The following is a 21,906-nucleotide window of genomic DNA, read 5'->3' as shown; positions in this document are numbered from 1 at the left end:
GTACTCGTGAGGCAGTGACATGTACATAACTGTATATCTAATAACATGTCTGAGAAACGTCTTTGGCTGCTGCATCGCATCTTTTTGTTCCAGTGTATCATCTATTCATTATTATAGGCAGTTATAAAATAATCTGTTACAAAATGTACAAAAGACTACACAATTAAAATATAATGCATCATATTTTGTCATTATGTGAAGATTCGCTACCCAACCCAATGAAAGAATGTGCACAATGCGTGTCTGTCTGTTGTTCCATCAGGTTACCCTAGGTTCAGGGGTTTAACCAGACCCCATAGAAAATTAAATTATTACAGAAATATTCCTTGTATAACAATATTAATAATAATTGTTATTATAATACATTTTGTAATATATTTTTGTAATTAAAGGGGTCATGTCATGAGGAATAAAATTTTCCTTCATATTTTGACATTTAAGAGGTCTTTCTACTATAAAAACATACTGTAAATTTCAGAACTCAAAAGTTAATCCCCAATGCAATAAAATAATTTGAGACCAAACTGCTAAACGACTCGTTCTCTACATCCGTATATTAGTGATGTCACAAAGTGTATATTAGTGATGACCACCTCTACAGTGACAACATCAACACCTACTTTAAAATCATCGCACCCATGACCCTGCCCACTGGTGCTCACTTCTTAAACAAAGAGACAGAGAGGACAAAAGACCTATTGTGGCCTCACTACTCCTGAACGCCAAATGGGACCCATCTGGACTATTTTGAATATTTTTTGTATATAAGCATGCCCTACACAGACGTCTTTGACTGTTGTCATGTCTCTGGCATGCTTTTAAAAGATGCAAGGTCAAGTTTCAACTATGAAGAGAAGTCGAGGTTTCATCAGCTGCTGCCACTTGATTGTTTTGTTGCTTAAACTGCTCAACAAACTGTTCTTTCTGTCACCATCAGTGCTATTTTTAATTCTTAGATAGATAGACATCTTTGACCATTTTGATTTGTTTCCGGCTATGTGCACCTCAGTGCAGGATGATACTGGAAACTGGATGTGTGCGTCTTGTGAAGCAGTCATAAAACAAGTTAAGCTTTGCCAAGGAATTGTCACTGAAGGATACGGGGCAGTTAAAAACACTATTGGACCCAAACAAAACTTAAGTAAACAGTTCCATTTGTTAATATTTCAACTGTCATGGTTGTTAAATAGTTTATGACGCTGGCGCGCTGTCTACACCAGGCGCGTCCGTTGACGCGGCGCAACAGATCGAGACTGTACACTGGGCACATCGACACGAACTTTCTAAAATGTTTGTTTGTGTTGTTGGCAACAGCAGTAGTAGTGCCAGAGCAAAATGGAACAGGACACCTGTTTACTGTTGCAGTGACTCACAGCAACGTACGCTTTCATGGTAGACAGAATCATTGATTATAATGGGTTCTTCCATTGCTTTTGACGCGACACACCTCTCACATCCGGTGTAGACAGGGTGTGAGTGTTAACAGTTGTGCTAGAGATGGACAGTTTAATATATTCGGATGCAATGTGTTGGATGTGCTATATATGTAAACCATGAAATGTATAATGTTTTGGTGCTTGTTCATTCTCTTCCGATTGACAGTGTGCGAGTTTATAACAACTGTACTTACTAAATAGCATTCACACTTCTCAATTATAAATGGTTTTGACACTTTCTTAGAGTCGAAGCAAAATGACGTCGACCCATGCTCAGAAGCCAATATACTGCATAAAAATAAGCTCTAAACTTATGAGATCTAGTAAAATATTAAGCTAGTAGTGCAAGAAAGACCTGTTCATTCTTTCATGCAAATCTAGGTTTTGCATGTTCTCACATTTGGTCAAATACAACTATATGGCTTAAACTGCTGGCATACATATTTCTTGTTTACAGCAGTGAGATTCTAAAACTGGGGATGGGAATCGAAGAGTTTAACAAGTCCGGTTCCGATTCCTCTTAATGACTCCTTAACAGTTCCATTAAAGATTCATACTTTTTTAAAATAATTATTTGGAAATAAATGTTATTTTTATTGCATTTACTGCCCTCAGCAGTCTGCTGACAAATTATTTCAGATTTCAACAGCACAGATATAACAAATCGGAGATATTTCAATGACTTAAAAGTATTTTAGAAGCAATAATGTAATCCAATAATTGGTCCTACTGAAACTACATACAGTATATAAAATAAAATTCTAGACATAACAAAATATGTGCAAATATATTTCATTCACTTAAAAAAAAAAAATCCACTGATTATGTTTAAGTAGATAAGGTCCAGTCCATTATAACTGAGCTGGACTAATACACAAAGAGCTAGATAAGTTAGGCAATTTTAGTTTCAGTGTGTTTCTGTCTTTCAATTAGTTCCTCATTTACTCGCCAAAACCCTTTACACAGCTGTACCTGGATTCTGCTGTACAACATTCACACAGCTGTTTGTATGCATGAAGAGCTTCACACACACGCAAATTCAAGCTGCCTGGTTTCAAAAATCAAAAACACATTTCAGACCCTTGCCTATAGACCCACCCATGAGCTCAGTCCTTTTAAGATCATGCAGCATTAAAAACAAAAGAACTAAACTCCACCACTGCACCACAGACTGAGAGTCTTACACGATTATGCTTAAGTCAACAATTTTTAAGGTTATGATTTTTGCCCATGCATTACCCAGTGTATGCTCTGTCTGTAAACACCTTTACCGACTTATCCAGTGTGTTGTGCACATGCCTGTTTAAAATTTGACATAAAAAGCTGAGAACAACCAGATGATTTCAAGTCTTATTTAAACACGGTTTTCTTGCATTATGAGATCGTTTTAATAATCGGATTCATTTTTGGTAGTTATCAGCATTTTGGTGTGCATGTAAACATACTCAATGTGTCACTCTATCGGCTGGAGTAAATCACTATCAGGGAGGTAAGTCAATAATGAATAGCAACTAATGAACACATCATTTGGCTAACCCCACCTCAGCCTGTCAGGGGAATCACTTTTTATACACTACGAGAAGTTGAGTGTCTACAAGGAAACAGAACAATATCAATTCCTGTAGCCTGGCCTTATGACCTTATGCATTCGCATTGTGTTTAATGACGAGTGTCTCCCTCTCGAGAGATTTCCCTCTTCATATAGTGGAACTATCCACTGATTAATGACAAATAGAGAAATAGGTAAATGAAAGGCCACCCTGCCATCTATTTTCTGATCAGTGTGCCATTAGTCACAATGAAAATGTGTGTAATTAATGTGTGTAAAATGTCAAACAGTAGTAGACTTGTATGACTTTCTTCTTCTGTGGAACTTAGAGATGTTAGGCATGAAAGGAGCTCTAAGGCAGTCACCATTCACTTTTATTGTATGGAAAAAGATATAAATAATGACACAAATTTCTCTGAAATCTCTTATATACTTTCACCTATCATGTGTAGGTTGATTTTCCCCAAAAAGTGTAAACACTGTGAATGATTAAACATCAGCTCTGACCTTCCCAACACAGCAACATTGGCTCAACCAATGGTGTGAATTTGGGAAGGGACTATTTGTTTGTTAGGGAAAGGTATATTTGGAAAGTGTTCAAGAAATGCATTTGAAAACAAATATGGTTGCAAGACAGTTTGGTGATGATAGTGCTGCAGCAATTACACACTTCAGCTGTAAAAGAAAAAAGCGGTCTCTCTGAAAAGACATTGTGAAAAACAGAACTTGAAACCTGTGCAGCAGCCTTGCACAATCCAGATACTGTAACAACCATTAGAAACAACAATTTCAATACATTATATTAGACATTAAAGAATCATTAACTGAAAGTAACACATTATTTAAAATCAGGGGAAGATTAAAAATGTATACATTTTCTGTACAGTTAGAAATATAAAAAACCCTGTGATAGTGAGAAATATTGGGCCACTATGGGCCCATTTCCACGATGCTTAAAACACGAACAGAATCGTGGAATCCAGTCACAAAAATGGAATTAAAGGAATAGCTCACCCAAAAATGAAAATTCTCTCATTATTCACTTACCCTGATGCCATTCCAGATGTGTATGACTGTCTTTCTTCAGCAGAACACAAATGAAGATTTTTAAAAGAAGAGCTCTGTCCTTATAATAGAAGTACACGGATGCGAGCACTTTGACGATCCAAAAGTCATATTTAGGCAGCAATAAAGTAATCAATTAAATAATTAGACCAGGTGGATGCTGCACACTGGTGGAGGTTGAGGAGAGTCCCCTGTTCGATGTGTAAAGCGCTTTGAGTGTAGTGTCCGAAATAGCGCTATATAAATGCAACATTCATTCAATTTTTGAATGAACTTAATGAGTTAACTTTAAATCGGGGCTTCCATCCAGGGCTCTGATGCAGTTTGAAATGGCCGAACTCTCGTGTGACGTTCGTTCTTCTGTTGTAAATAAGAACCGATTATGAATTCTCATGTGAACTCGCAGACGCACTTACATCATGCTTCGCGTCAGCTGCTGGCAGGAAGCACTTTCTAAAAGTTAATAACGCTTTAATTATTGATTTATTTTTTACACAAATGTATCGATTTGCTTCATAAGACATTCATTGATTGACTGGAGTCATGTGGATTACTTTATTGCTACCTAAATATGACCTTTGGACCGTCAAAGTGCTGGCACCCATGTACTTCTATTATAAGGACCTGACAGAGCTCTATCTTCTGACTGCCTCCTCCTCCACGTGACGCGTGACCTTTCCAACGAGTTTACGTCATCCCTCTCATGAGCGCATGTCACAGAGATGTACGGAAGTGAACATTTGTAGTTAAAACGTATATAGGTATTGTTTTGTTTCTAAAAATAATCAATTGTTTATTTGTCAACTGGAGTCGTGTGGATTATTTTGATGCACCCTAAATAAGCATTTCGAACCGTCAAAAAATGGAGTACATCCACTTGCATTGTTTAAAGGAGGAGGCCTGAAATGAAATGTTTTGATGAAGAAAGAAACTCAGATACATCTTGGATGGCCTGAGGGTGAGTAAATTCAGCAAATTTTCATTTTTGAAAATGGAAGAACTGCAACAGACATATACTACTACTGTATAGTTAAATGTAATATTCAATGTAGTAGTAGTAATAATAATAATAATTACATAAAATTACATTATATTCAAACAATATCTCATAAGCAAGAATGCTGTTGTACTGAATAAAAGTTTTCCTAAACGCCTTAATACTGTGATGCTCTGCTATGCAGCACTGTATTTGACAAAGAAAAAGAAAAATAACTCCAATATTGTGTTTTGGATTGTGCTGTGAGGATCTGTATAAGAAGCACTTCATTTGATTAAAATTATGTATTGGTTTGTTGAAAAATTATTTTGCTTTTCATTTGATTAAAATTCTATACATTTATTTTAATTTGACAATTTTTATAATAAAATTGTATTAAACTTTATTACACGGAATTCAGAAAAATAAAAACAGAAAACACGGAATTTGGGATACAGATTTCATACGGCCCTATTTATTGAACCGAGGCGAGCTACTTCATCAACATGATTCATGGCACTTAAGACTCTGTCATGACCCTAGTTTAATCTCCAGCTGACTTGACATGCCAGATTAATGTCAATAACAGCCAGACCTCGGCTCATCCTGGAAGGAGAAAAAGACAGTACGCTTTTCCTTTTTTTTTTTTTTTTCAATCCGCACTGCTGAATGTTCAGAAAAACCAGACCTTAAAAACGCTGACCATTGAACATGCTGAAGTCAACACAATGTTTTCCAGCAAGTCATTAAATGGCCAGTGAACAGAACCAGTGAGAGAGCAAGTGAAGAGAGTATTCATTAAAGACAGGGAGCCTGCAAATAACAATAGCAGAGTCTGTCATTATGTCAAGTCATTTGCAAACCTGCAGTGCCCCAAACATGCATGCTGGGACAGATCCTGTGTTGCCAAGAAAAACAGGAAACAGAGGCTAGTGATGACCACTGCTTTTGGTGCTACGCCCCCAGGCTGACCCTGCTAATGTAGCACACTGCACAGAGTGATTCTCTCTAGCTCTGCAGAAAACCTTCTGATTGCACAATTCAGCTCTAATGGAAACAATGAGCTGTCTGATAAACCCTAATAACCTAATGGAGAAGGAGAGACTTTGAGTGAGACATGCGGTCTAGACCAACATGCTCAGAGTTAGAAATTACATTTAGTAATTTAGCAGACGCTTTTATGCAAAGCGACTCACAAATGAGGAACATAAGTAATTTGTCATACAAAAGTCAACAATAGCCCCTTTCACACATACAACCTGGTAAATTGCAGTAAAACTGTTCGATTACATTTACTGGTAAACGTACCACATCTACTATTCACAAATGCAACACTTTCTGTATTTTTCCATTTTGCAACCATTCACACATCAGCTACAAAATGACATTAAACTCTAAGATGTAGTTAGTTATTTTATCAGTCGACAAATTTCAGAGGAGCGCTTTTAGGCTGAATTACACTATCACTTCTCAAATGAACAGAATCTAAAAATACTAGGTATCACACACTTACTATGTAAATTGATACAGCAGGGTTTCTGTTAGCCAGTAATTACCATTAAGGACACCAGACTTATATGAATCTCCCACATTTGACTTCAAATTGGAAGCAAAACGCTTCTGTGCTATGAGGTAAATATTCATAAAAACAAAGAGAAAGTGATTATCCATAGTGAGAAATTATATTACATAATATCCTAAAGGTTTTTGTTATTTTAATATTTTCTTTGTAAACAAAAATATTTGTGGCAAATTGCAGCTTAGCTTTTTGCTTTTCCCTGTTTTTTCTTTCAAATATTTTTTTCATTAGATGACAATTCCATGAATGATATAGCATATTATGCAAAGCCCATCACGTTACAGCGCAAAATTAACACAGAAATGAGATGACCAGATTTTTTTCAATTTATCCAGTAAACGTTATAATTCCCAGACACACTGGTCAGCACTAGGGCTGAAACTGAAATTTTTGTCTACAAAAATTGTCAACGAACATTTTCAATGTCGAATAGTCGTTTGATGTAATTTAAGGTAACACGAGATCACATTAAACTCTAATGATGACGTGCGAGAGCAGCACTGCAGCTCGCGCCTGACTGAGGAGAGGAAGAATTACACAGCTCACAGTCCAGATGCACTCTAAACCTTCCAACAGCTTCAGGTGATGTAGATTGCAAAGTATGAGGGAATTATAATGCAAAAAGACAAAATAATAAATACAGAAGCACTCTCGTTGTGGAGTCAGAGCTGCCGCTCCGCTGAAGCAAAACTTGCACGTCGAATGTCTTTAAAAGAAACACCCCGGCGTTACATCTTAAATGCAGTTATATTGAATGCGTTATTGCTTTATTAAAGTTCAAATAATAAGGAAGCAGATCATGTAAATAACTACAAACTCTGAAACTGGCATTTCTCTGTGCGGTCCGCACCTCTTCTATGAGTTGCGCGAATGTCCCGATCTAAGGGGGAAGAGATTGAAACTGCACCCAGCTGAGAAACACTCCGTCACGGGGACGTTCGTTGCTTGCTGCAGCTAAATTATAACATAATGGCTCGCGACTTATTGAATCATAATTTATCATAATTTATGTGTCACTGTGTATTACTTATGAAGAAAATTGGCAATACCCAGCTTTATTAACAAGAGAGAGTTTTTTTTTTTTTTTTGTGAGTTAAAGATGGATTGAAGTGAACAGAATGGCGAGAGAGGGTAGTCTCATGTTATGACCTCTACACTGAAAATTTTAGTTAATTTATTGGTAAAGGCTGTATGTGTGAAAGCGAATAATATCTGCAGTATCTCTTTGTGATGGGACCAACAGGTTGTTGTTGTGTCGAGTTCCACAGACACAACAACAACATAGGGTGAATTTTTCATTTTGGTTGAACGATTTCCTTAAAGCAATAAAAACTTAAATAAACATAAAAAAACATCACAGTGCGAGCCCAAACCTCATACTGTGAGCAAACAGAATGGGGTACAAGGCTGACTCAGTGTTAATTCTTTAAATTAAACGAACAGGCCTGTCTCCAGCAAAAGTGCTGTTGCCCCACTGTTTGTTATGGATTCTGCTTCAGCTGTCCAAATAGTCGACAGGAGAGACAGCCTGCTGCCCTACAACTCACATTTACATAAAGAAAGCTTAAAGACAATAGCTGACAAGTGCTACATGAGGTTGTTTTGGAAAACAGTGATTTATCATTTACAACCACTGGTACAGGTGTTGTACAAGGAAAATAAATATGTTAAGAGATAAGGTAAATGCAGTGGGCAAATTCAATCAATATGCTTGGCTTATGTTACAACAAACTAGCTGGCTGCTAAGAGGTACTCAGGGCTTAGTGCTTTAATTAGCAAGGCCAGAAACATACATTGATTGTGCCTGTTTTTCAGAGAACCTTTTAATCGATTCAACTATAGATTAAACTTTTTCAAGTTCTTATGGGGCATTGTGGGTAAAAGAAATGGAATGAGACATGTCTTTAACTATGCACTGCGAAAGTGTCATGTTGAGATGTTCATCTTAAAAGGGGCAAAAATATGACCTAGTATTTTAAAGCTGAGAACTACAATGTGTTGCAGGATTTGAAGATTAACAGGGAAGTAAGCTGAAAAGGACATGTACCGTGACACTGTCAAGGAAAAGACAGTATAAGATGAGACGGGTCTCTGGTATACTTATGAATGGGAAAACAATCAGAATGCTGAATACGGCAGCTGCAGGAATGGAAGTTTTAGGTGAAGCATGTTACTTTTTTGATGTCAAAATACATTCTACTATCCCAGTTTTTTGTTCATTGACAACTATAAGTAAAGCCATTCGTGGGTTTACCTTCCCCAGAAGTATAAACACTGAGCCTCCCAGGCACCATCAAAGCATTTATGTTTACATTTTGAGTGGCCTGCTCAGCTCTACCCATCCATTTCTAGCTCAACCTATAGTGTGAGTCTGAGGCATGGCTACTTAGCTGTTCAGCTGGGAGAATATGAACTTACAAGGCAGAAGTTTACAGAAGAAAATAAATTTTGCTTCACCAGCAGATGTTAAAACCAAAATTCGAAGACTTGCTAAAAGACACAGAGAACGGATTAAGACCAGAGTGAACATTGGCATCGCATTTACAAGGTGGAGGATACACACACACACCCCCCACCAAAGCTGAGACCGCTCTGGCAAACGGGAGCGCCAATAATGAGAACGCTGCCCAAGTCGCTAATATACCACCGCCTCCCCCCGTCAACAACAGCAATCTCACCTAGAGCGTCAAAATGGTCAGAAACAGCACTGTCATCATGCTTACTAGTTACCAGAAGAACCATCCTACCTCGTGTGCTGGATCCCCCACAGACCCAGCTGCTGTTCAATCTCGCGATGTTATCAGACGACACGATTCCTCTGTCACGCTTTCCAGAATGGTGAGGGGGGGTCAGTGTTGGGGTGTTCCTCCTAAAGTCCACAATCATCTCCACCGTTATGAACGTGTTCAGCTCCAGGATGTTTTGACTGCACCAGACAGCCAGCTGTTCAACCTACCTTCTGTATGCAGACTCATCGTCATCTTGGATGACGCCAATGACAGTGGTATCGTCTGGAAACTTCAGGAGTCCAGGTATTTTTGTTCCGTGTCTGTGATTTGATCAGCCAGCTGTTGCAGCGCGGCTCTCCCGCACGCGTGTGGTGGGATATAAACACTCACCAGAATAAACGAGGAAAACTCCCACAGCGAGTAGAAAGGCTTACAGTTAATAAAGAGTGCTTCCAAATTAGGACAGCACATCTTCTTTAATGCTGTTACATCTGTACACCAACCTTCATTAATGTAAAAGTATGTTCCACCGCCTCTCATTTTCCCTGTTAAATCCACGACGCTATCCGCTCTGAATAGCTGGAAACCCGGCAGATGTAATGCGCTGTCCGGAATGGCTCCACTCAATCAGGTTTCTGTGAAGAACAAGGCAGCAGAGGTTGAAAAGTCCCTGTTTGTACGGGTGAGGAGATGTAGTTCTTCCATTTTGTTAGCTGCTCGAAAGCCGCGCCGATGGAGCATGACCAGTGCACCAGCTCGTCTCCCTCGTCTGCGTCTCTTGAACAGCACTGCTGCACCTCCGACTATAATGTCCAGCAAAGCGTCCGAATAGTCAAAAACCAGGAAAAGATTGTCTGGTATATGCTGCCAAATGTTCAGCAGTTCATCCCTGGTAAAACTGATTGGAAAAAAATTACTAAACACAGGACAAACAAACAAAAACAACAAAAGAATAGGAGCGCTCCACACCAAAGCGGCCATCCGTGGCACCATCTTGATGATATTTTCTAATCTTGATGCTAACTTTCTAAACTCCAAGTAGGACAAATGGACAAACTGAATTTCCTGAGTGATATAACGTTTCTTTGAGCATTTATAGAGACATAAATAGGAAAACAGCCTCATGGAAAGATGCGAGTAGACAAGTCAGTGTACCAGGTGAAAACAGATTAAGGAAACATGCAAAGCTTTTGTTTGGACCATCTACTTTAATTTTCTCTTCTGCAATAGGTATCTGAGACAACTTTAGATAAACAGAAAATACAATAACCCACCTGTGTATTGTGTAAAACCACCTTTATTGTAATGGAATGTTTAAGGTCTACAGAAGCCATACGAACTTTAATAATGTTCTCATAGGAGTCCTGTCTCACAGGTGGTGTCTTTTGCAGCAGTCTACTCTGCAACAGCCTACTCTGCAACAGCCTGCATAAATCAAGGCTGCAGTTCAAGTTTTCCTTATGGTTTGTCGAAGGGGCTGATAGTTACAGGGAGACAACGACTCTTCTGAGTACTGAATGAAGTGAATGAACAAAGGTCTTTGCCAATGGAAGGCATGGCATAACACAACAACAGTGGAATAAGTTTTAGACCAACTAAGGAACATTCTTTGTGCGAGAAAGGCAGGAACACAACCAACAGACCTACCCAATCAGCGATCCAGTACACCTTGGATACTAAGCAGATTTATTTCTGTTGCAATATATCTCTCTTTCACCACTCGGCACTTTGCAATGAGGGAAGCAGCTGTTTTGCTAAATGCCAAGCTTGTGTTTTCAACCAGTGGGGATGCTGCCTGACTCAAATGTTACAGTTTAGAAATTCTCTCCGTCATGCAGTCTGAGATGGCAAGATAGTCTGCTCTGCAATAAGGGAACTACAATAAGACAGTCTGCTTGCAAAGCAAACGCTAGTTCCATTAGGCCAAATGGAGGCAAGATTGTAAGAGCAAATTAGTGGTTGACCAATATATTGCAGAGGCCGATAAATCGGCAACTAGATAAATCGGCAACTGTGACGGCAACTAGAAACACCTAATTGCATGTGAACAATCTGTCTGAGACAAGTAAATGAACAATCAAAGTTTGTTTTGTTGTTACGTGCCATTGCATTACCACAATAATAGACCAGTGTGAGATATCAGAGCCACAACAAACACGTATGATCTCATGATGCTTAAAGTGCTCTGGTGTTTTATGCACTCCCACTCTCTCTCTCCTCAACAGTTCCCTGTAACTGTTAACTGTTTTATCTAATGATATAAAGGCAAATAGCAATAAAGCCTCTATCATAAATCATCAGCAAATATGCTGATATCTAATTTAAACAGATTTATTTCACAAATCTCACAAAACTTGTGCAAATCCGTTTTCTTCATGTGGAGCGCTCATATATATTCCTCTTAAAAGGTGCACGTGCAAGAACCACCCCCTGTTGCTGATTGGCTGGAGCACTGTTGTGTGGATCGGTCCGATCCACTTTGTTTTTTTCCCCATTGCAGAGCCAGGGCTGTGTACAAATACTAGATTTTTTTTCAGGTCACCCACAGAACGGACAGCTAGCAAACTGTGAGGAGATATTTGCAGAATTTGACAAAAAGTGTATTGGATTACAATTACTAAGTGCACCTTTAAGTGCATTTTCTAATAGCTTGGATCAAAACTATGTCCCTCTGATTCAAGAGTGTTGCACGACAGTTAGTCCATGACAATACAAGCAGGTAATCCAGGCCGAGTAAACTGGATGTGGTCAGTAGATTGCAGCTTTCGCTGGATCTGCCATAGAGTAACTTTACAGTAAAAGTGCTTCATGTGAACCATAAATAAATTTCATATTCACTGTGCACTGTATGAACTGCATGTAAATTAGTTTGATTCTGTCTTCTTGTGAGAAAATCGATTGCTAATGCACACTAGGGCTCGGCGATAAGTAAGAAATATGCTCACGATATTTTTAAAAAAAAAATACACAGTCAACCCCCCGGCCGAAGGATCAGTGAATATTCTCGATCTATTGAGTTTGCTTGAAAATGTTAATTTACTGAAACACAAAAAACTTAAACCAAACAAAAGATATTTCTAAACTGCACTTCAAACGAAAAAGCAATTAAAATAAAATGGTCAAAAACATTGTATATAACCACCCTTCCATTTGCCGTCATGCAAGTATCCATCTAAAACAGGTGGAAAATTACTAATGCAAATTAAGATCAAAAGACAATTATAAATGTAAACATAACAATACTAATAATAATGATGATAATAATAATAATAATCATTGAAATATAAATACATTTTAGGTTCAAGGTGAACTTCTTTAGGTTGTATACACATGTACAGTATATGCTATAATGTGAACCTGCAGATTTGCGTTCACAATGCGTGAACTGTTCCATAGAAATAACGTGAACTTAATTCACGTGACCTCCTGAGATGGTCTTAGGACAGAGGTCAGCAACCTTTTTGACATGGAGTGCCATTTTTTATTTTCCTGGTCAATGGCTGTGCCAGAATTGTGTGGAATCTTAAATATTTCTTATATTATGTCATTGTAATCATGTAATCACTAGCACACAAGCAAGCGACAGTGAGAGAGGAGCAGGCTTTTTTATTTATATGATGTTTTTCATACCTGCATTCCAATCTACATCTTGATGTAATCCTTCCTCATGATCACACTGCGTGTTTTCATCAGATGAATGGGAGACTAAACACTATTAAAGTGTGACGAGACTTGCGATGCGCGTGCAAGCCATTCGTGCATCACAAGCCGATCAACTATTTAGCCCTTTTCTGTGAATCGCACCTGCAGAATCCTACAAATATATTTCCAGGGAGTACATTTATTGGTTGGATTAAGTTACTTTATAAACTCCCTGTAGCAGCGGTACAAAGAAATGGATTAATTTCAGATTATTTTACTCTAGATAGGGGCACTCGACAGGGTTGCCCTCTTTCCCCGTTATTGTTCTGTCTTGCCCTGGAACCATTAGCAGCTGCGATAAGAAAGGAGGATGATTTTCCGGGGGTGACAGCGGGAGGTACGGCGCATAAGCTTCTGCTTTACGCAGATGATATTTTATTATTTGTCTCTGAACCTACTAGATCTATGCCTTGCCTCCACAGAATTATTAATTCCTTTTCCAAGTTCTCAGGATACAAAGTCAATTGGTCTAAATCCGAAGCTTTGGCGCTGACAGCGTACTGTCCAGTAACGGCTTTCCAGCCGGGTGCCTTCCAGTGGCCCAAACAGGGCATTAAGTATTTGGGGATTTTATTCCCAGCAAATTTGTCTGATTTAGTTAGAGTTAATTTTGACTCTTTAATAAAATGGTTTTCGAGCGATGTCAGCAGGTGGGCTTCATTCATTTATCGATGATTGGGAAGGTTAATGTTATTAAAATGAATTGTATTCCAAAATTCAACTACCTGCTTCAGTCTCTCCCTGTAGATGTCCCCCTCTCTTATTTCCAGCAATTTGATAGCATAGCGAAGTCCTTTATTTGGAATGGTAAGCGCCCCAGGTTAAATTTCAATAAGTTACATAGGCCAATTGACAGAGGAGGGCTAGGCCCACCCAAGATTTTGTTTTATTATTATGCGTTCGGTCTTAGACATTTGGCTCATTGGTCACTTCCACCTGAGAGGGCCTCTCCCTGGTTTTGTATTGAAAAGGAAGTTCTTGCCCCTATCTCGCCACTGCATAGCCTTTCGATTTAACTAGCCGGAGAGGTTAAGTCGGATCCCGTTATTTTGCATTTGCACTCAATATGGACAAAAGTGTCCAGAGTGTTTAATTCTGATATTTATTTAAATGTTGCCTCGAGCATATGGCAGAACCCTAAACTATGTATTAATAAGTCCCCTTTTTGTTGGTCAGATTGGATTGTGAGGGGGGTTAATGCACTTGGTGACCTATATGAGGGTGGAGTATTGAGATCTTTTGAAAATTTGGTTCAACATTTTGGCAATCCCAGATCTCAGTTTTATAAGTATTTACAGCTTCACCACCTACTCTGCACTATTTTTGGGAGTGGCACGCACCCCTCTAAGGCGGCAGGTGCTTTGGGAGAGGTGATTGCTGCTTTTGGAAAAGGCCATGAAGCATCAGTGTATTACTCCCTACTAATTCAGAGTCTGGGGGATGGAGCCTTGACTTCTCTCAAGAGAGTATGGGAAAAAGATTTGAATTTGGTATTGGAGGATGGAGTGTGGATTAAGATTCTTAAAAATGTCAAGTCTGTATTTAGAGATGCAAGGGTTTGCCTTATGCAATTTAACATTTTACATAGATTTTATTGGACCCCTTCTAGATTATATAGGCTTGGTCTTAAAGACACACCCACTTGCTGGCGATGCCAGTCAGAAGTTGGAGACACTACCCATGACTTTTGGGGGTGTGTTAAGATCCAGGAGTTTTGGTTGAGGGTTCAGAGGTATTTGTGCGACGTTTTGAACACTCAGGTTTTGCTTTGTCCCAGACTCTGTATTTTGGGTGACGGAGCGGTCATGCATTTAGGGGACAATCATATAAAAAACTGGGTTATGACCAGTCTCATGATCAGCAGGCAAGTAATTTTAAGGGGTTGGAAGTCAAATGGAGCACCCTATTATTTCGGAGTGGTGTGTGGAAATGGGATTGGGTAGCTGCATTTGAAGAGGCGGTAAGTAGAAGGCTGGGGTTGAGGGACTTATTTGCTAAAAAATGGGGCAAATATTTAGTTTTTTTGGGGGAATCTCGGGGAGGGGATGTGGAGAGTGTAGTTTAATCATGTATGTTTTATATATATATATATATATATATATTTTATTTTATGTAAGTGTATGTATATGTATCTGTGTATGTATGTATATGTATGTGTGTGTATATATGTGTATATATATATATATTTATTTAATTTTTTTGGATTGTGTGTGTGTTATGTGGGACCACAGGGGTGTTCGTCAGGGGTCAGGGTGGGATTGTATTAGTAGGGTTTAAAGGTAAAATGTTGATTCATTATATATGTGTTGAGTTTTTTTCACTGTCATAGCACATGAATCAATAAAATGTTAATTACAAATATATTTCCAGGTTTAATTTATATTTTGAATAGACTTGAAAAGATTTCTGAACCCTTACGATGTGGGTTTATGTTTTCTCTTTTAATCATTTAATGTAATTTTGAGTGTGACCATGGTTTAAGGAGTGTGTACCTGTATGCTGGGTTGGAAATCTCAAGGATTAATAGTGGTGTTTTCCTTATTACATCACGTGTTGTTCTGAAAGCAAAAAGAAACAAATGAAACAGAATGTAGGCTATCATCGCCGCAGTCTGACCAAAGCAAAGCAGGTGTGTTGACTCGCACGATTAACCGAAAGTGAAGCGCTGCCGGCTCGTGATGCACGAATGGCTTGCACGCGCTGTACGAGTCTGTTGGATATACTGCAGTCTCGTCACATTTTAACTTTTTGTTTAGCCTCCCATTCAGCTCATGAAAACACACTGCGTGATCATGATGAAGGATTACATCAAGATGTAAATTGGAATGCAGGTGCGGAATTTATATAAATAAAATAGCCTACTCCTCTCTCGCCATTGCTGGTGTGCCAGTGATTTGCCCTCCGCGTGCCAGTACTGGCACGCATATTATAGGCTGCCGACGCCTGTCTTAGGACATTTCCAGCATTCTTATAGATGACCCTATTCTTGCAAACAGTTTTCAGATGACTGAAACAGAAAAGAAAGAGTGAGAACTCTTTATATGCGTGTTCCAAATCGCATTATAAAACAAACAGCACATCAGAGACGCGCATTGATGGCTTTTCTTTCGTCAGTTCTTTAAAATATAATAAAGTGTGTTTCTTCAACACCGATACTAAATGTGACGTCAAAACCCTGCAGATCACTGATTGGTCAGAGAGAATCGTCACTACCAGTGTCACTGGATTTGCGACACAGGACATCAACCCACTAGTTTTAAGTTAGCAACAGTGACAGCAGTATCATTTGTTCACACGACTTTCGAATTGTAAAAAGAAATGGCTGTGTGCAAAACCATGCCGAAGAGGCGGTGCAATTATGACGATCAGCCTATAATCCCACCCACGTTGAGGCTGCACTAAACTGCAGTAGAAAAGCAAGCTCAGAAAAGTAAAGCGAGCAGAGTCGAGTTGAGTCGAACCGTAACATGCAGTTGAAAAGTGCCATAAGACATCTGGTCCAAATATCACACCCTTGAGTCTGAGAATAACATGAAAGAACCATAACACTAACATGAACTATAAGCTTCCAAGCATAAAACACACAAGATCTATGTTAGGAATTATGCTTATTAAGATGTCTGCAGCATGACATTCACTTGAAACATTACCAGTTATCAAAAATCTTATCATATGACTGACACACTTACCTCAGGTCACTCTACAGTCCACATCCTGAATGTGCTAAAACAAAACACTGTAGCTTGGTGCAGTAAGAGTGAGAAGGATGTGCTCGCAACTAAAGTACATCAGCAGTGATCAGAGGGGATCAGCTGTAATCACTGGTTCACGTTTCACTCGTGGTTCTAACGACCTTTAGAAGGTAAAAGAATGCAGGTGAATGGTAAGTATCTGAACTGGAGAAATTTGCTTTTCAGGACAGCTAGACTAGTAATCACTTGCCACACTGTGTCAAAGGTATCATGCTAAATAGAGGGGAGAAAAATATCAAAGTAGTTGGTAGTATTCCTAAAGTCACTATCCACTTAGCTGTACCACCTTGCATTAATTTCATTATGTGACATCTAATGTCAAAAAATGGTCTTTGGTGATGATCAACTACATCATAAATGTACACATGCCATCTAAAAGTTCTAAGATATTGAAAAATAAAAATCCAAAATGTCTTAGGCAACCGTATGACACAACTGGTTTTAAAATTGGGATTAGAAGACCTACCTAGAAAAGACCCTTGTAAAGGCTTAAATTAAATATTCAGCAAAATGGCACAGTAATCAGGGAGTTTGGTTTCGCTTCAGGCTCTCTGCTTCCAAATATCTCTGAACATTATGTTTTAGTCCTGCAGTTTATGACACAATCCAGCTGATGTTCTGGCACTCTCATCCGTCTAAACACTGGTTACCTACTCAACATCCCCAAAACCTTCCAAAAAAAGGCAACATATTAAAGTGGATGCATACAATATAAAAAAACACTCATCCTACATTGTAGCACTGTAATTCAGTTAATGAGGATTCGTGATGCTTGATCTGTGAAATACTACAAAACTCAATGGATGCATGTGTTTGTTGCTGTTTGATGCGATCACACTTCTCGTTTCCTCTGATCAATAGTGAGTTACCCCACCCAAGACATCTAAACGTGGCACTGTGATGACAATGTTGTGGTCACATACACGTGCATTAACCTCTGATGACCTGGGACTGTCTTGGATGAGTACACGTGTGACCCCATTTGTAAACACGCAAACAAATAACATTAAAAAGAACAAATCAAGTCATCTGCTGGTGATTAAATACATGCTAAACAATCCACTGAGCAGCTCATGAGATCGGTGGTGCATTATGTATGCACGACTGAGTAAATCGCATTATAAAAAGAAACACTGCAGACATATGGCAGCTTAAATTAGCATGCATAACACAGGCCAATGTTAAACATTGTTTCCTATTGAGATGTCTGAGGCTAAAGGGGTTAGCAGTAGTGGCTAACGGACAGTAGACACCCTAACATGTAATGCTGGAACTGTTTTAAAAGCCCCCAAACTGACAATTGTTACACTGTATTTAAGTATTTAGACGGTATATTTGTGGCTGACAAGAAGTGAGATGAAATGAGAATAAATAACTACACGGGCAACTACAAAAACAACAAGCATTGGACGTTGGTCGGCATTCAGCCCCTACTGCAACAGGCACAGAGATACACACACTAGACAAAAAAAAAAAAACGTGTCGAAGAGTTTACCTTGAAGCCTTTTTCAATCCCAGGTTTTTTTTAGCTAAATATTAACTTTCCATGGAGCGAGGTAAAGTTGCATAACACTGATAGTACACATACACTGAGGGTTCAAACCCGACGTCAGCGGTCAGTTTTGACACTGGGGCAGGATTTCAACAGTCCAGTCCATAGAGGGGCTGAATAAACCGGTGTGTATGCGCAGACAGCAGGGCAGATACTGCAGCTCCTTCAGCAGTAACTCGTGCCACCAGCAGACGAACTATGCGCTGCTATAGCGAAACTGCGCAGTACGCATGCGTGCACCTGCGCTGCCTGCATTGATTACTGACTCTATAGCACCCTCTGTTGTACACAGTTGGTTACACATAAACACAAGCTCTTGGCAGACAGTACTGATAGAATTATAAAAGGCTTTAAAAATAACACAAAAAGGCGACATTTAACTATTTCATTGTCTTTCACACAATTTAATTGTGCATCTTCCTTGAGTCGATGTACATTAGGAAGTCATAAACAGAAAGGTTTGAATTTGAGATATCATAATGTATTATAGTCTAGTCCATGTATGTCATTGTCACTGATAATACAATTAGCCCCATCTATTTTTCTTCACAATACACCAGAATAAGCAAGAGATATGACATCTGAGAAGATTATATACACGTAGTTACAACATAGAACAGAAATCAAAGCTTTTCAACCTTCAGGATAGTTTTCAATTACTGTAAAGTAATAGGTCAAAGTCAGAATTTGACAGTTGTGAGGTTTTGTGAATAATCCCCTAAATGGGTTTTATCAGTTATAATTAGTCTAATATAATTAGACTCTTTCACTATTGCCATTTACATGCTGCATAGAGATTGTCTACCAGTCACCCAATTTCAAATTCTAAATACTGTAGGCTACTACCCTTGTAAAAAAAAAAAAAAAAAAAAAAAAAAGAAGAAACTAGACCTGAAAATGAAATAAACAACTTACCATCAGATGGCTAGTTCATTTGCATAATGTAGATCTCTCTCAGATTTTCAAATTAAGTTACTGACTAGACAGACAGTTGTGTTGGTGGCAGAAGACGTCTCACAGTCAACTAACTTTTCTGGTTTTCCCTGGCTGTGCTGACGTGAATCTAATTTCTTTCTGCTGTAGGACACACCTTTTTTTCTCCAACAATGCATCAATGACGCAGCAATCTGGCCAATAAGAGTCACTTTACGTGGAACATATTTTAAGACACAAAGAAAAATAATTACTTTCTCCAAGTAATGGGATTTAGCTCTTTCCTTTTGAAGGTGTGTCTTTAACCCTTTAGTGCATACCTCGGGTCTTTGGTGAGCTGGGACCTCATTCAACCCCCTGTACCTTATTAATTTTTTGGACTTATGCCCACATCGCTTAGTATTCTTCAATCTTTCTCTTCTGAATAGTGTAAGAAAAAAAAAAAAAAAGATCTTCTCTGATCTCTGTCATTAACAAGCTGTTTTTGCCCACAGAACTGCCGCTTGCTCGATGTTTTTTGTTTATCGCACCATCCTCTTTACATTCTAGTCTAGAGACTGTTGTGTGTGAAAATCCCAGGAGATCAGCAGTTACAGAAATACTCAAACCAGCCCATCTGGCACCAATAATCATGCCACGGTCTAAATCACTGCGATAACATTTTTTCCCCATTCTGATGGTTGATGTGAACATTAGCTGAAGCTCCTGACCAATATCTGCATGATTTTATACATTACTCTGCTGCCATTATTAGGTATTTTCAGAATTTAATATGTGTGTACACATAGATATTATACATGCTATTTCTTACTCAAGGAGGCACTGATGTGTCAGTGATTGACTTGATTTACATTTGACATTGCTATTTGACGAAGAAGCAACGTGGAAGTAAACTATAGCAAGTGAACAAGAACAGTATGGCCAAGTTCGGAATGGTATACTACCATACTACTCTTACAATAGACATGAATGGCAGAAGTAGTAAGAGTAGTATGGGTAGTATGCAATCTCCGAACTCAGCCTTCAGGTGTACTAATGAAATTTTGTAAGTTGTGCTACTATTTAGCCACAAAAAGTGCTTGAGAAAATACAAATCAAAATCACTTTTTATTGTTACACAACCATATACACAAGTGCAATAGTGGGTGAAAGTCTTGGGTGCAGTTCCGAGCAACATAGCAGTCATGACAGTGATGAGGCATATACCAATTTACAATAAACATCAGATTTACACAACACAAATTACATATCTAATATACACATAATTACACATAACACAATATACAAATAATAATATACAATGTACAGTATACAATGAACAAAATATAGAAAATACATACACACAATATAGAATACACATTATACAATAAAAATAGTATATAAAGTATATATCAAATATACAGTAGTTGTATTGTACTGTATTGACATTCAGGCTGTTGGTTGATAGTCAGGTGCCAGTGTGTTGTTGAGAAAGAATATAATTTATAATTAACAGTCCAGTGTGAGATAATAAGATTAATAAAGTGCAGTGCTGATGTATATTGATTGTGAGAGATCAAGAGTTCAAAAGTCTGATTGCTTGGGGGAAGAAGCTGTCATGGAGTCGGCTGGTGCGGGTCCTGATGCTGCGATACCACCTGCCTGATGGTAGCAGTGAGATCAGCTCATGGCTCGGGTGGCTGGAGTCTCTGATGATCCTCTGAGCTTTTTTCACACACTGCCTGGTATATTTGTCCTGGAGGGAGGGAAGCTCAGCTACGATGATGTGTCTGGCAGTTCGCACCACCCTCTGCAGGGCTTTGCGATTGTGGGCGGTGCTATTTCCGTACCAGGCAGTGATGCAGCCAGTCAGAATGCTCTCTACAGTGCAGGTGTAGAACCGTGTGAGGATGTGGCGGTTCATTCCAAACTTCCTCAGCCGTCTCAGGAAGGAAGTGTGGACGGACCATGTGAGTTCCTCAGTGATGTGGACACCAAGGAACTTGAAGCTGCTGACTCTCTCCACTGGTGCTCCATTGATGGTGATGGGACTGTGTTCTCTGTCTTTTCTCCTGAAGTCCACCACAAGCTCCTTTGTCTTGCTGACGTTGAGGGAGAGGTTGTGCTCCTGACACCAGCGTGTCAGAGTGTGCACCTCCTCTCTGTAGGCTGTTTCATCATTGTCAGTGATCAGACCTACCACCGTCGTATCATCAGCAAACTTAATGATGGCATTGGAGCTATGTGTTGCCACACAGTCATGTGTGTACAGGGAATACAGGAGTGGGCTGAGAACACAGCCCTGCGGGGCTCCAGTTTTGAGGGTCAGTGATGAGGAGATGTTGCTGCCCATTCTAACCACCTGGTGTCTGCTTGACAGGAAGTCAAGGATCCAGCTGCACAGCGAGCTGTTTAAGCCCAAAGCCCGGAGTTTCACATCAAGCTTGGAGGGCACTATGGTGTTGAATGCTGAGCTGTAGTCTACAAACAGCATTCTCACATAAGTGTTCCTTTTTTTCCAGGTGGGAGAGAGCAGTGTGTAGTGTAGATGCAATGGCATCATCAGTGGAGCGGTTGTTGCGGTAAGCAAACTGCAATGGGTCCAGTGAGGGAAGCACCACAGAGCAGATGTAATCTCTGATTAGTCTGTCAAA

The 21,906-nt window shown here is 39.1% G+C and overlaps 1 protein-coding gene across 3 annotated transcripts in view; it reads right to left on the bottom strand.

The window, feature by feature from the left end:
- LOC127446352 (ecotropic viral integration site 5 protein homolog) overlaps positions 1–19,387 on the bottom strand; it is an 82,401-nt gene extending 63,014 nt beyond the window's left edge. The window contains exons 1-2 of one of the 3 annotated variants that reach the window (XM_051707228.1): positions 18,284–18,502; positions 15,529–15,594 (exon numbers count right to left, since the gene is read on the bottom strand). Coding sequence is in view for 1 of the 3 variants with exons in the window: in XM_051707226.1 (XP_051563186.1) it covers positions 19,256–19,258 (3 nt within the window). In the remaining 2 variants the exon portion in view is untranslated. Of the gene's footprint in view, positions 1–15,528; positions 15,595–18,283; positions 18,503–19,255 lie in introns of those variants that run through there. The other 2 variants (XM_051707226.1, XM_051707227.1) reach the window with 2 other exon arrangements.
- Positions 19,388–21,906: the final 2,519 nt, after the last annotated feature.

The sequence above is a fragment of the Myxocyprinus asiaticus genome, chromosome 9 (assembly GCF_019703515.2).
Source record: "Myxocyprinus asiaticus isolate MX2 ecotype Aquarium Trade chromosome 9, UBuf_Myxa_2, whole genome shotgun sequence".
Classification (NCBI taxonomy): Eukaryota; Metazoa; Chordata; class Actinopteri; order Cypriniformes; family Catostomidae; genus Myxocyprinus; species Myxocyprinus asiaticus.
Note: the sequence above shows the minus strand (reverse complement) of the source record. Positions and strands in the feature narration are given on the sequence as shown.